This window comes from Dipodomys spectabilis, unplaced genomic scaffold (assembly GCF_019054845.1).
Source record: "Dipodomys spectabilis isolate Male_0828 unplaced genomic scaffold, ASM1905484v1 ptg000230l, whole genome shotgun sequence".
Lineage (NCBI taxonomy): Eukaryota > Metazoa > Chordata > Mammalia > Rodentia > Heteromyidae > Dipodomys > Dipodomys spectabilis.
In genome coordinates, this window is record NW_024870907.1 from 2,708,987 (window position 1) to 2,723,634 (window position 14,648).

The 14,648-nt window shown below is 54.8% G+C and overlaps 1 protein-coding gene across 3 annotated transcripts in view; it reads right to left on the reverse strand.

Moving 5' to 3' along the window:
- Positions 1-287: 287 nt before the first annotated feature.
- Pacsin2 (protein kinase C and casein kinase substrate in neurons 2) overlaps positions 288-14,648 on the reverse strand; it is a 94,093-nt gene continuing 79,732 nt past the window's right edge. Inside the window, exons 6-11 of one of the 3 annotated variants that reach the window (XM_042697929.1) lie at positions 13,496-13,671; positions 11,050-11,170; positions 7,486-7,607; positions 5,817-5,936; positions 5,070-5,266; positions 288-1,844 (exon numbers count right to left, since the gene is read on the reverse strand). In XM_042697929.1, coding sequence (XP_042553863.1) covers positions 1,732-1,844; positions 5,070-5,266; positions 5,817-5,936; positions 7,486-7,607; positions 11,050-11,170; positions 13,496-13,671 — 849 coding nt within the window. In that variant the 3' untranslated portion in view covers positions 288-1,731. Of the gene's footprint in view, positions 1,845-5,069; positions 5,267-5,816; positions 5,940-7,485; positions 7,608-11,049; positions 11,171-13,495; positions 13,672-14,648 lie in introns of all 3 variants that reach the window. The other 2 variants (XM_042697928.1, XM_042697930.1) reach the window with 2 other exon arrangements.

Here is a 14,648-nt window from a genome sequence, read left to right on the forward strand (position 1 = left end):
CCAGCCAGGCGCAGCGCACAGAAGATGTTCCAGAAATGTGCTCCCAGGACAACTGCTGGGCAGAGTGGCTGCTGGTGTTAGGAGAGGAAGCACAGCCAGACACCCATCGTGGGAGAGCCCAGTTCACACTATGGCAGGTGTTGGAGAGAAGCACCCCGAGGGGGTCCTTATCTGATGTGGCAGGGGCACGGGGCCATGGGCGTGACATCTTGCCACCTCCAAAGCTGGTAAACGCCTAGGAAGACACGCACCAGCAGGTGCAAGCGCGGGGGCAGATGCAAAGGGACTTTCAGCACAAGATCAAGTGTTTATTGATTTTAGGTACTATACATTTCAAAGAACTCCTGCACTGAGCAGACTTGATAGCTTTTGGTCGGCGTGTAGCGTAGGATTGAGGCAGACACAGATGCTTCCACTTCCCGAGTGAGACGGGATGCTGGCTGCCAACAGAGGCGGCACGCTACCATCTCAGCTCACAGAGCCAAGGCTCTCCTGTGCCCAGCCCAGAGGACTTTGGGGCAGTTCTGCTCCCTCGTGACCTAGGGTGCAGGGAGAGCCCAGTATGTGGGCCAGGCCTGGGTTCTGTGTGTTCTCAAGGAACTGTGGGCTGTGAAGCTGTGACTCCTTCAAAGACACAGGTGTTTCCCAGGGCTCTGCCCTACAACTGGTGCTACAGCCAGCCACAAGGAGTAGCCTCCCCGCTGGGAGCCTCCACTTGGCTGAGGCCAAGTCCCAGCTGGGAGGAGGCCCTCTTAGCCAGCCAGGCCCATGCCCGAATGTTGCCATCTTTAAGCAGTTTATAAATGCCATCCACTGCAGAAGTCACTAAATCTCATCTCAGCAGCAGTGAACTCTTTAGATTCTCTGAATATCAAATAATATATACAGATATACACGAAGACATACCAATCTAATATAAAGCATCTTAATCTACAGATGCATCTGCTTGAAAAGTTAGTCTTATTTCTAAACCTTCCAAATCACTGATAAACATTGTTAATTTGCAAAAGAATAAAAAGCTTTAAGCATTCATAGTGTGAAAATAATTTTTAGATGTGGCGGCCCTGGGGAGCACTATGTAAGGTCGCCTCTGCAGCCCACATTCATCCGGGAAACCTCACAGAGGCATGCCCGCCTTCCAGTCAGGTTCCTCCCATCACCTGACAGCCAGTCGCCTGGGAGTGGAGCTAGTGCACCCTGGAGCACAGCCAGTCAGCCTGGGCCCTGGTTTACAGCTACGTGAGTGGAAGAGCAGGCATATAGAAAGCATAACTGTACATTGCCATTAAATTAAAAACCTCAACATCTTTACTCAGAAAATGGCATGAGGTTTGTTCACTGAAGTTGCATATGGAGCTCTTCAGAGAAAAGAATCAGTGGAAAAAGAATCAGTGTAACCCACCATTGACTCGGAGGCCAGGCAGGTGAAGACACAGCTCCATGATCCACAGAGCTAGCAGGGCCGTGAGGCCCGGCTCTTGCGGCGGGCTGCGTCCTCCTGTCCCTAGACCTCCCTAGATGCACTGGGAAGGGGCGGAGTCCCAAGGGAGATGACCAGCTCGTCTGCCTTCAGGGGACACCAGGAAGCCAAGAACGACAGGCCACCATCGTGCAGGTGGTGCGGACATCCACAGGGCTGCTGGAGGCACCAAGGGGCTGCTGCGTGGGCCGAGGCTAACGGAGCTCCTGGATCGGCCACTTCCATCTCTCCGCCAGCCTGCCCGGGGCTCGTCACTGGATAGCCTCCACATAGTTGGCAGGATACAGGCCAACCTGCCCGCTGTCCAAGCGTCCCTTGCACCAGCCCTGCTCATCCTCATCTTCTATCTTGGTCAGCTCATCCCCTGCAAGACAACGAGGAATGGCCTTTGGTGACGCTGAGCACAGGGCCAGAGCCACCCATCCACCTGAGCCCCTCGGGGAACGTGCTTTGGGCCCACCCAGGCTCTCTGTCCAAGGAAGAGAGGACGTGGCTCCTTTGCTACCAAACTGCATTTAAAGCTGCTTTGTTCCAGATCTAAAGATGATGGCTCTCACGCATGGCAGGCCCATGGAAGCAAGCCGCTCTCCACGCAACACAGACACTGCGGGGTTGGATTCCGCAGGCCTAGCCTTGTGCTTTTCCAAAGGTCCCCATCAGGTCCGAGGAATCCTGCCCCAGGCCTGGGCCCCAGCCACCCGCGCTGCCTTGTTGCCATGGTCTCTGTGCCATTTTAAAACACCTCCCCATCAGATCCCTGGCTGGAGGTGTAACTACTTTTTGCTAAGTACTGATGGGTCCATGAATTATAGAAAAATAAAAGCAGGAGCCCCAAACTACTACTTTGCTGCCCCTCAGACAGGAATGCCCCCCCGCTGCTTTTAGTGCCAGTCCTGGGCCTTGAACTCAGGCCCTGGGTGTTGGCTCTGAGTTTTTGTGCTCAAGGCTAGTGCTCTACCATTTGAGTCACAGCTCCATTTCTAGCTTTTTGGTGGCTGATTGGAGATAACAGTCTCACAGACTTTCCTGCCCAAGCTGGCTTTGAACCATGGTCCTCAGATCCCAGCCTCCTGGCTAGCGAGGATTACAGGAGTAAGCCACCGGCTCCCAGTAAATTGCCTCCTTCTTATCATCTAGTGACAGAAGGTGAAACTGCTCTATAGGAAGTGAACAACTAGAGGCTCAGGGCAGACACTTGCCAGACAAGTTGCTTGCTCACTTGTCCGTTTCAGTACTAAGAGTATGGCCAGCCAGCTGCACCAGCGGCTGGGGCACAGCGCTTTCCCCATCCCCTGTTCTCTACTTAAACGTGTCGCTCATGTCTGTGCCCTGAAGATGGTGAAGACAGATGAAGCCATGTAATGCATTTCCTTTCTCTGTCCTTCACCCCGTCTCTATGTGGCCTGTAAGGGTGACTGGCCAAGGCAGGCACTGGTGGCTCACGCCTATAATCCTAGCTACTCAGGAGGCTGAGATTGGAGGATCACGGTTCAAAGCCAGCCTGGGTAGGAAAGTCTGTGAGACACTTATCTCCAATAAACCACCAAAAACCAGAAATGGTGCTGTGGTTCAAAGGGTAGAGCACTAGCCTTGAACTGAAGAGCTGAGGGTCAGCGCCCAGGCCCAGAGTTCAAGCCCCATGACTGACAAAAAAAAAAAAAAAGGTGACAGGCCAGACCCAGCGTGTGGAAGTGGAGGCTGCAGTCTTAAAAACCTCTGGCTTCAGGGGAGGGGCGGAGATCATGTCTGAGCAGACTCGTGATTCTATCCCTGGCACCTGGTTGTACGAGATGACTTTCCAGTCACCCCTTCTCAACACACTATGCAGAGAGCCAGGGCACCAGTCTCCTGCGGCTCTGCTTCTGTGGCTTTATTTATCTTTTTTTGCTCCAACTTGAAGGAATGCCTGCTTCAGCCCAGTCTTTGGTGAAGGTAGACAGAGATGAGAGGAACAGATGGAACCTCGTCCAGGGAGGACCCGGGAACGAGAGAAGATGTGTGACGTGGATGGTGACAGGAGGTAGCGCTGTGGTAGATGAGGCGGGTGAGGCGCCCGTGCGCTGCTGGCCGGGGCTCGGTGCAGACACGGCTGCGAGAAGCAGCTGCCCCAGAGCTCACAGGAGCAAACAAGAGGAAGGTTCACAGCCCCAGGTGGGTTTCTGTTAGCTTTGTATTTCTAGCTAGCACTTCAGTAGATCATACAGAACAAGGTGCAAGCGGGGCGCCGGTGGCTCACGCCTGTAATCCTAGCTACTCAGGAGGCTGAGATCTGAGGATCTTGGTTCAAAAGCCAGCCTGGGCAAAAACTTCCCTGAGATTTCTTTTTTTTTTTTGTCGGTCATGGGCCTGGGCGCTGTCCCTCAGCTCTTCAGCTCAAGGCTAGCGCTCTACCACTTGAGCCACAGCGCCACTTCCGGCTTTTTTCTTTTTGCTTATGTGGTGCTGAGGAATTGAACCCAGGGCCTCATGCATGCAAGGCAAGCACTCGATCACTGAGCCACCTTCCCAGCCCCATTTTTGAGACTCTTATCTACAATTAACTACCAGAAAAACTAGAAGTGGCACTGTTGCTCAAGTGGTAACACTCACTTTGAGCTGAAGAGTGCAGGGACAGTGCCCAGGCCCAGAATTCAAGTCCCACAACCGCCCAAAAAAAAAAAAAAAAAGAATGAGATGCAAATATCTTAAAGCAATTACGCCATACTTCCTTAATATTTCCCAAGGAGGGGCAAGGCACAGGAAGGAGTTGCTGTCCACCCGGGCCAGTGGGCGCTCCTGAAGCTTTACGCCTCAGCCAGGCGTAAAGCAGTGTTTTCCAAGCCCAGGGCCTGCAGCTCCTTGTGCTAAACTGTACACAACATTTTTTGTTTTTTGTTTTTGTTTTGTCAGTTGTGGGGCTTGAACTCTGGGCCTGGGTGCTGTCCCTGAGCTTCAGCTCAAGCACTCTACCTCTTGAGCCACAGCACCACTTCCATTTTCTGGTGATTAATTGGAGATAAGAGTGTCATGGACTTTCCTCCACAGGCTGGCTTTGAACTGCGATCTTCAGATCTCAGCCTCCTGAGTAGCTAGGATGACAGGCATGAGCCACCAGCACCCATCTGCGCACCACGTTTTAAAGAGAGACAGAAAATCTGCACACATACTGAGGATCCAGACCGCTCTGCACACCAGGGCTCCAGCCACGGGACGCGGGTGGAGGTGAGGCGTGCAGGACTGGTGAGTGTCTGGCAGGGGCTGCCGTGTGAGACAAGATCACGTGTGTGGAGTGGCGGCTTTCCTGAGGCTCCTGATTAGGGGGGCTGCGGAAAGGCACACAGGCTGCTCTCATGTGGTGTTCCTACCCCGCGGTGTGCCTTGCTGCCCTCATGGGCATGGATGGCCAGTGCCCCGCTGAACCCAGCGTGCAGGGCGCGGGGTACCTCATGGCTGCATTTTGGCACTGAGCTCCTGCTACTGGTGAAGCTGGTAAGCGGTGCAGGGAGGGTCTACGTGAGGAACCAGAAGGGGCTCTACAGCCCTGAGAGAAAGCCAGAAGCCCCAGGACGAGAGCCCACGTTCTTGGGGGGCTGGCCGGGGAGCCACTTACCAGCCTTGAAACTCAGCTCGTCATGCTCCTGGCCCTCGTAGTCATACAGAGCCCGGACCCGCACTTCGGTGCCCGAGGTGGCATCCTCGTCGAACGGATTCGAGTCCCCATTGGCATCCGTGGAGGAGAAGGGGTTGTTTGACTCATCATCAGACCAGTCGGTGGGGTAGCTCTGGGTCTTCTCATAGCTGCTCACACTGCAATGAAGACACGGACACGGGACCTCAGCAAGGGGCTGCGGAGAGGCCACAAGGCCCCTACCCAGAGCCCCCGCCCCAGGAGGGGCCGGGGCAGGAGTGAGTCCTAAGGCCCCTGAGGAAGCGTAGCTCCCTGGCACAACAGCAGGGTGGAGCCAGGTCCCTGCAGGTGTTTGTGCCAGTCACACGCGTCCTCAGCTCCCAACGAAGGCCAGGAGAACTGGGGACACCTGCAGAGGCAAACTTGTACCCACGCTCGCAGCCACCTGCACAGGCTGCCTGTGGTCTGTCTTCCCATGGTGCGCTGGTGCCTGGGCCTTGAAGGGTTAACGCAAGACAGAGAAAAAGCAACCAAAGCGTGTTAGCTGTGCCCTCCCACAGAGGTGGAGGAGCGAGGAACTGTCCACAGCGGGCAGCGGACGCCCGCCTCCGGCAGGCCACATGCATTGCTGGAGTGCCGAGGAGGGAGACCCGCAGACAGACCCCTGGGTAGAGAGAGAGGAAACAGAGCGAGCAAGGCGAAGCCAGAGGGAAGCGTGTGTTCACCAACTTTTTGGGCTTAATGTCCTCCTTCTCACTGACGGTGCTGCCCGTGTCGTCCTCGTCCTCGAAGGGGTTGTAGCTGGACTGTGACTGCGCGAGCTGGGCAGGGTTGCTCGGGACACTAAGGGTGCTACGGGGGGAGAGAGAGAGCGTTCAGGGACCGCGGCTGCGGGGTCACAGCAGCCTAGGATGTGACGGGAGGAGCTGTGCGAACAGGAAGGCTAGGTCAGCAAAACAGGCGGCAGCCGTGTCCACCACGCTCACGCGTGCGGAGCGGGTAGGAGCCCATGTTCCTTCCTTCACTCTGGAGGGTCAGCGCGGCCCACAGCTGGCACACAAGAGCTTCTCTGCAGACCTTCCTAGCCCTCCTTCACACGCGGGCTGGAGCAGACGAGGCAGAGAGGGTGGTGCGGGCGTCCTGCGGAGGCGGGAGGCTGCCCAGCTCCCCAGACCCTCGGCGTAGGTCCCCTCTCCTCCCAGAGCAGCAACCTCCAAAATCAGGCCTGAGCTTGCTGCACAACCATTTCCAGAGAGGAAAAGGGGTACTTAATATTCCAGAGTTTATCATCCTTGCAACTTCACCAGCTGCCTATGTGCCAGGCGGGTGGAGATGGGAGCGGCTGGAGCCAGGGGGACGGCATGGAGGAACTGCTGAGCACAATAAGGAGGCCAACACAAGACAGACTGGAAAGTAACTCTCTGGCTGGCGCACCTGGTCCCTCAGCCAGGGCGACCCCACTGCCATGTCCAGAGGCCTGGACAGCAGATGCACTAAGCCTGAAGAGATGCTTCTGGCCAACCTGGCAGCCCGCACTGCCCACCCCCCCAGGGTCTCCTGTGAGGCTGTGTCCCTTTCCCCAGCAGCTAGCCTGATCCAAATTCTGGTGCTCATGACTGAGCACCCTGCCAGACCATGTGCATAGAGCTAAGCGATGCCTAGTGGCCTGTGCTTGAGAGTGGTGCTCAGGCCACTGGCAGGCCAGGAACCTGCCCGGCCATCGGGAAGCCCCAGGCACAAGGTGACCCCTGCGCAGCAGAGGTGCAGCAGAGGCACCTGGCAGGTCCTGTAGGAAGGCTTCCTAGAGCACACTTACCAGAAGGTTCTGATGACCACAGCTCATGTTTAGACAAAATCAGAAAGTGGGGGGCGGGGGGGTGACTTGAAAAGGAACAGTCCTCTTGCCAGTCCTCTCTTGGTCCCTGACTAGCCTGCACACAGCAGGGAGCAAGGCCAACCCAGACAGTGCTAACCCACCAAGAGGGCACCATCTCTGGCACATTGCCACCTGCCGTGCCCACGCAGGGCAGCCCTACTGGGGTAGTGAACAGTCAGCGCCAACACCAGTGCATCCTGGGAAGCGTAGAGAGCCTTGCCATTTCTTCTCTAAAGCTCATGGCAAGGCTCTGTCTTAGACCTTTCAGGAACTCTTATCAGGTATAAACATCATCTTGAGTGATGGCCCTTGGGGCACAGCCCAGAACACCAAGGCCCAGGGAGCTTCTGAAAAGATGTCCTGGTGTGTGTGGGGGGAGGGGGAGTGGATGGGACGCGGGGTTGTCCTTGTCCCACAGCCAGCTCCCAGGAATCAGGCTGCTGCCATCCCAGGACCACGCAAATCCCCCTTCCCCGCCCCACTGGGTGGCCGTTTTTTGGATACGGCTATGCTGGTGCTCACCTGCCGCTCTTGTTCTGCATAGACTGGTCACCAGTCTGGTTGATGCCTGTCAGGGTGACACCATCAGAGGCTTTCTTTTTCTCTCTCCGGCTGAGGGTTCGATTCAGGTCTGCAGACCATTCCTGGGCAACAGGGGCCAAGGGAGAAGCGAGGGGGATAAGTGGAAGCCATGGTGGTCTAACACTCCCCCCCCCCAGCCAGCAGAACCTGCCTGGTGCAGGGAGTGACATTTAGCCTATGCCCACTGCCCTCCTCTGCTTCCCAGCAGACTTCAGGCTGCCCAGAGGGCCTGACCCTCTGCCTTGCTTTTAAGAGGCCAGGAGGTGGACTGGGCCCTCATGGTGACATTCCCGCTTCCTCAGGTATTGCACTTCTGGCCTGGAAGCTCCCAGCCCTCTCAGCTCTAGCGCACCCTGCTCGCGTGGGCTCCAGGGCCCTTCTAGAGAGACAGGAACCCATCCTCCGGGAGCCTGGCTAGGGCACATGGCTCTGTCTGGAAGTGTAGAGAGCCTGGCCATTTATTCTCTAAATTCTGGGTCACAGGGTCACCAACCACAGCTGCCTGCAGGAATACGAACAAGCTCTGCCACAAGACACTGCACCCTCAATTGAAAATAAATCCGGGGATACGTGGCCAAGTCAAAGAAGCAGAAGGCAGGCTCGGGCCCCTCAAGTCTTGAAGGGGCTCTGTTCTGATGCATATGCCACCCTGGACCTTTCCCCTTTTCATCAGACACACAAGCTGGTGGCCAGCAATGCAAAGGGGGCTCATCTTCCCAAGGCTTCCTATTCCCAGCAAACAACAGGTTTTGTCAACTGCGCTGAAACACACAGGGTGAAAGGGAGCTAGGCCTTGATTTTTCAGAAAAATCCATGTGCATGTACATATTTAATGGATTCTCCTTCTTTCCCACTAATCATATAATTACAGCTTGAGGGCGGTGCTTGCTTAGTATGCGCAAGGTCCTGGGTTTGATCCCCAGAGCTGGGGGTAGGGTGAGAGGTGGAGACACACCTGTGTGGCTGAGGCCACAGCTTTGCTCCAACTTAGTTACAGAAAAGCAAGCTGAGAAGCCATCTTGGAGACAGCAAGCCTAAGCTTTCAATTTATCACACAAGGAAACTGAGGCCCAGAAAGAGAAGGCCTGGCTTATAACAGCATGGGTGGCAGACCTGGGCCCCTGACTCCTACCTCAAGTTGTCTTGTCTTTTTTAGATTTTTTTTGGGGGGGGCAGGAGGGAGGCAATACTAGGCTTTGAAGTCATGGCATTGTGCTTGTGATGAACCATGCCCTCAGCCCTTTTTTGCACTGGTCATCTTGATAGGTCTTGCCTTTCGTCCAGATGAGTGCCTGGACCAAGATCCTTCTATTTTATGCTTTCTGGCATAGCTGGGATGACAGGGGTTTACCACTACTACATCTAACTATTGGTCTCATAAAGCTGTGAGCTGGTGGCTCATGCCTGTAATCCTGGCTACTCAGGAGGCTAAGGTCTGAGGATTGTGGTTTGAAGCCAGCTTGGGTATGAAAGTCTGAGAGACGCTTACCTCCACTATACCAAAAAAAAAAAAAAAGCCAGAAGTAGAGCTGTAGCTCAAGTAGTAGAGTGCTAGTCTTGAGCAAAAGAAGCTCAGGGACAGTCCCCAGGCCCTGAGTTCAAGCCCCAGGACTGGCACCGAAAGAAGCCGGGGTTGGAAGGGGTGGGAGTGGCTGGACAAGAGCTGAAGTCTTCCTGGACTCGACTTCTAAACAGGATTATAGACATGAGCCACTGCCCCTGGCTTCCTCTTCCTTAGTGGTGACCCTTCTAATAGAAATAAGCAGACTGAGAGAACCGTTCCCCACCTATGTCCCCCTAGTGACTTCTGAACATAAATCAACCCTGGCAGGGTAGGTTCCAAGGACCAATGCAGCAGCCCTGGAGGGCGGGCCAGGTGTTTGCAGCCCTGACACAGCTGTGTCAGCTGCTCTGCTGGAGAGGTGGGAGCACTGTACAACATGGCCGCGTGGCCTGCTCACACGTGGGAGGGGCTTGGCGATCTGCGAGTTAAATCATGAAACAGAAACTTACTTCATCCTTGTTGCATGGAAAATAAAAACAAATAATTTCATTAGAGAAAGTTAGGCATGGGTCTGTAACAACCGTGAATGTGTGCCCCAGGAACACAAGGGACCCAGAAGGTACTCTTCCCTCGTGTTTTCCTGATGGGCAGTAACTGGCACCTCTGAAGGACACGGGGCAATTTCACACGGAGTGTCCCAGGCCACTGTGGCAGAGAGCACTGCTGAGAGTGGCAGCCACGGCAGCACCAGGAGAGGAGAGGCTGGCTCTCCCCTGGGGCCACTGGCTTGGGAAGGTGGGGCTTCTTCGCATCTCCCAGGACCCCTGATAGGGGCTCGGCCGGCTCTGCAGCCTCCGCACGTGCATGCGGGGAAGTGCAGGGAAGCACAGCTGTAGGCTCTTAGAGGGACCTGTGTGAAAGTGCACAACACAGAAGGTGGGAAGGAGCTGAGGAGCTGTGGGAGCCTCGGCCAGTGCCAGTGACCACCACAGACCAGTTCGCTGACCCCAGTGAAAACCCCGGGCTGCCATTCCCATCTCACACAGAGGAAGGCGGAGTCACACCGGGCATGTGGTTGCTCACTTCCCACAGGTGCTCACAGAGGCAGGACTCAGATGCAATTAAGGCTGGCCGCTACTGCATCCAGATATGCGGCTTCCTGCTGGTCACTGGCCCCAGCCCCTTGGGAGTAGGGGATTATCACCACATACTCAGTCCACTAGGAAATGGGAGAATCTCTCCTTCAGGGAACAGGAGTGGCAAGACTTCCAGCCTCTCCCTTCTATGCTACTGGGAGGGACAGTGACCCAATCCTGGGCTGGACATGCCCCAAGACACCCACACCTCTGAGTTCTGTAAGGTAGACCTCTTACTGACTGGGGTTGGGGAAGCACCTGCAGAAGTGGGAGCAGAACTGTCCACTGTCGCCACCCCCTCTACTGATCTACCCTGGGGTCTGGGCACTGAGGGGCTGCTCCCTTCCCAGCCACGCTACAGAGTAGGGAAAGTTCCTGGGACAACAGGGAGGGAGTGCCAGTGGGCACTAAATGACAGACAGTGTTCCTAACTAGAAAGATAACACTCAAGCCTTCTCTGGAGATTCAGAAGGTACTTGGTAACGCTTGGCCTGCAGATGCTACCAGCTCAATTTGTACTGTCACTATGCACACACTGCCTGGTAAGCAGGGGAAATGCCAACATGCACATGAAATGAGCAAGTGTCGTCTAGAGCAGCTTGGTGGGTCCACGGGGTCACGGGCACATGGCCTCTTTTTTTTTTTTTGGGTCCGGTTGTGGGGCCTGAACTCTGGGCCTGGGCGCTGTCCCTCAGCTCTTCAGCTCAAGGCTAGCACTCTACCTCTTGAGCCACAGCGCCACTTCCGGCTTTTTTAAAATTTTTTGCTTATGTGGTGCTGAGGAATCGAACCCAGGGCCTCAAGCATGCAAGGCAAGCGCTCTACCACTGAGCCACCTTCCCAGCCCACATGGCCTCTTCTTACCTCAAACTGAGGCCAGTTCATGGCCATGCCTGGTCCGTGATTGGCTCGGAACCACCTCAGGTCCTCCACAGCATCAGCCGCTTTGATGCTCTGCTCCAGGTCACGGTAAATGGTTTTGTAGCTGAAGCAGACACGAAGGCAGTGGCCAGTCACCACATGGCCCAGCCCAGTGCCAGGCACACACCCACACCAGGGCCCAATTCCAGAAACACCTTCTCCTGCTCAGGGGAAGATCTCCTGCCCTGTGACAGGGCAGAGGGGGACATCTACCTGCCACAATTTGGCATCTGGAAAAAGGGCTCTGATTTTTTTTTTTTTTCTGACAGTCATGGGGCTTGAACTCAGGGCCTGGGTGCTATCCCTGAGCTTTTTCACTCAAGGTCAGCATTCTACTACTTTGAGCCATAGCACCATTTCCAGAGCTTTAAATCTTAAAAGAAAGATGGCAGCACTGAGCTGTGCCCCACATTAGATAATAGGAACTGGCCATGTGAGCTGCCAGGTGAGTCCTACTGAGTCAGATGGAGGGGAGGAGGAGGCCACTGGAGAGTTCCAGAAAGCCCTCTCCCATCTCCAGTTGTCCTGAGGAAAGCTGGAGGTTTAGGACCCAATGTGCAAAGGCATCCTGTGAAGACTGTGAGAGCTGCAGACTTAGTGGCAGAACCCCGGGCCTCCACAGAGCCTTCACTTGGAGCATCCACCCAGCTTCTCCTCCCAGCCCCTGGATTCCTGTGGGACCTGATACTTGCACTCAGGATCTGTATGGCTGGGAGGTCATTTGCCTTCTTTGGGCCACCGTTTCCTCCTGCTCAAGGGGCATAACTCCTGTTAAGGGCTGAATTGTGTCCTTCAAAAAAGATACGCTGCTGTCCTCACTCTAGAACCTCTGAATGTGACCTTATTTGAAATTGGGGTCTTTTTTTTTTTTCCGGTGGGAAAGGGGACAGAGCTCTCATATATGCTAGGCAAATACTCTACCACTGAATTACATTCCAGCCCTGACAACAGAGTCTTTTTTTTTTTTTTTGGGTCTGGGCGTGGGGCCTGAACTCTGGGCCTGGGCACTGTCCCTCAGCTCTTCAGCTCAAGGCTAGCGCTCTACCACTTGAGCCACAGCGCCACTTCCAGCTTTTTTCTTTTTGCTTATGTGGTACTGAGGAATCGAACCCAGGGCCTCATGCATGCAAGGCAAGAGCTCTACCACTGAGCCACCTTCCCAGCCCTGACAACAGGGTCTTTAGACAGGTGATCAAGTTAAATGAGAATACTAGGTAATCCAATGCCCTCATCAAAAGAAGCAGTCTGGACTACATACACACGCAGAGGGAAGACGGAGTGAAGACAGGAGAGAGATGGCCAGGGGCTTTGACTAAGCTGGCCATAGTGGAGGAAGTGGACGGGGGACAGCAGGTGTCAGCAGCCGTCAGAGGCAGGAGGATCTGCTCTGGAACTTTCAGAGGGAATGCAGCCCATCCCTCTCCGTGGTTTTGGACAGCCAGCCCACAGAACGGTGAGATATCAGATTTCTGTTTTGAGCTCTACAGATTGTGGTGCTGTTTATGGCATCCCCAGGAAGGAGCTGTGTTCCTGATCCCTTGATAGTGGGTAAGGTGGTAAGATGAAGGGAAACCCTGGGAGACAAACTGCTCACTTCAGCCTGTGCTCCTGGAGGCCGGTTACTTATACTGCAGGAGTTATTGCACATTCCGAAGAATGGGACACCGGTCCCGCCCTGCTCCCTGTTCACTGTGAGGCTACCAACAGCTCATTTAACCTCACCCAACCTCAGAACTGATGGGGGACTACCATACTATGCAGCCATACAATAACTGAATGGTGGCAGAGTAATAATGACTGCTTTTATTTCTTTAACAAAGAGAAGACAAAGGGACTGTAATTTTCTATGAGCAACAAGCCTTGATCTGCACTGCTCTCAATGGTTTTGTGAGCTAGATGAAAAAGGAGAAGTCTGCCTACACCCTGAGTCGAGCTGCACCTCTGGCCTGATGCAGGCACACTTGGCCCATGGAGGAAGAGACCACACAAGAAATGCCATGGCTCCCATATCACAAGTCAGAACTGTGCTTCAGAGGATCCCAAGCACCTAGAGCCACTTAGAAGGGCAGCAAGGATGAGAAGGACCTTGTAAAAGCCTCACCAGAAGGCAGCCCTGGGGCAGGGCACACCAAAAGGTAGATTTCCCATACAGTAGGTGCAGGTGGTTCTCGATATGGGGCCAGAATGCACAGCCCTCCCTGCCCTCCAGACCCACATGCAGAGCTGGGAGCAGAGCCCCAGCAGGGACACCGCACTGCGGGCTGTGAGGCCAGGTGCAGCACAAGGCCCCCCGGCCCCAGTTCTCTGTGAGAGGCCCTCTGGCTAGCTCCACCACACCATGGCTGCTGTTTAACAACTGGATGTGTTTGTTACCTCAAAGGACACTCACCCAGCCACATTGGACAGGTCCAGGTGTTTCTGAACCTCAAGCAGAACCTCCCGGAAGAAACGCAGGCGTTTTTCTTCGAACTGCTGGCACTGCTCGAACACCTGCTCCATGTTCTCCATGTATTGGGGGGTGCTCTGGTCAAGTTCCTTCAGGGCCTTCTCGTATTTCTCTTTGGTCTAAACGAAAAGCCATGCATGAGACCAGTTCATTTCCATGTTACACTGTTCACTCTGCATACTGGAGTTTCTCAGGCTTCCCTGGGTTATAAACTCAAAGAGCAGGAGCCCTGGAGACGGACAGATTTCAAATTGAAGTCGCAGTCTCCACTGCTCTGAGGCGAAGCGCACTCCTGACACTGCTCTGCTGTGCTGTGCTGCAGTGGAGGGAGAGAGGGGGGCGGGCCAGTCGCCGTGGAGCAGTGTGCGTGGCTGTGAGCATGTCAGCTACCCATATCCCTCTGCCTGTGGGAAAGCGCCAACCCAGAGACCTAGCCCCGGTCCCCAGCAGCACAATGAGTCGTCTTGGAAACAAGGTCAGAGCTTAAGTGCCAGGCAAAGAGGGGACCACATTTCTTGGTCTCCTCATTTTCTCGGGTCTTCAGTGAACAGAGAGTTCTTCAGTGAACCACGTTCTGAGATTTAGATGACAGGCACAGAGGTGCATGGATAGACGTTCCGAGTCCTTGTGGTTTATCCCTTGGCCTGCAGCCCACTCTGCCCCTGGCACTGCCATTCCTTTCATAGGAAATACTAGTGCGGCTCCTCTTAAAGTGTCTAGGGACAGACAGAACATGAGTGAGATTCCTAAGTGCTCATGTGTGCGTCTGGCAGGGAAGTGTTTGGAGTAGGTGGCCAGGTCCACATGGGCCTGTACCTCATAGCCACTGAGCCATGCAGCAATAGTGGCATGTCCTCTGAACAGTCCCATGTTAAAAGCTTGATTGCCAGTGATGGGCTTTGGAGAAGCATCTGGATCACAAGGGTTCCAACTACCTCAGCGCATCAATCCCTTGTGCTGGTTCTCTGGATAGTGGGTCCGCAGGGGGAGGGAATCTCCCTGCCACACAGACTATGCAGGAGAGGGGCAGGAGGGAGGGGCACGGGCAGGACAGGAGAGGAGGAGATACAGACAGGGATGGGAGAGAGGAGCATAG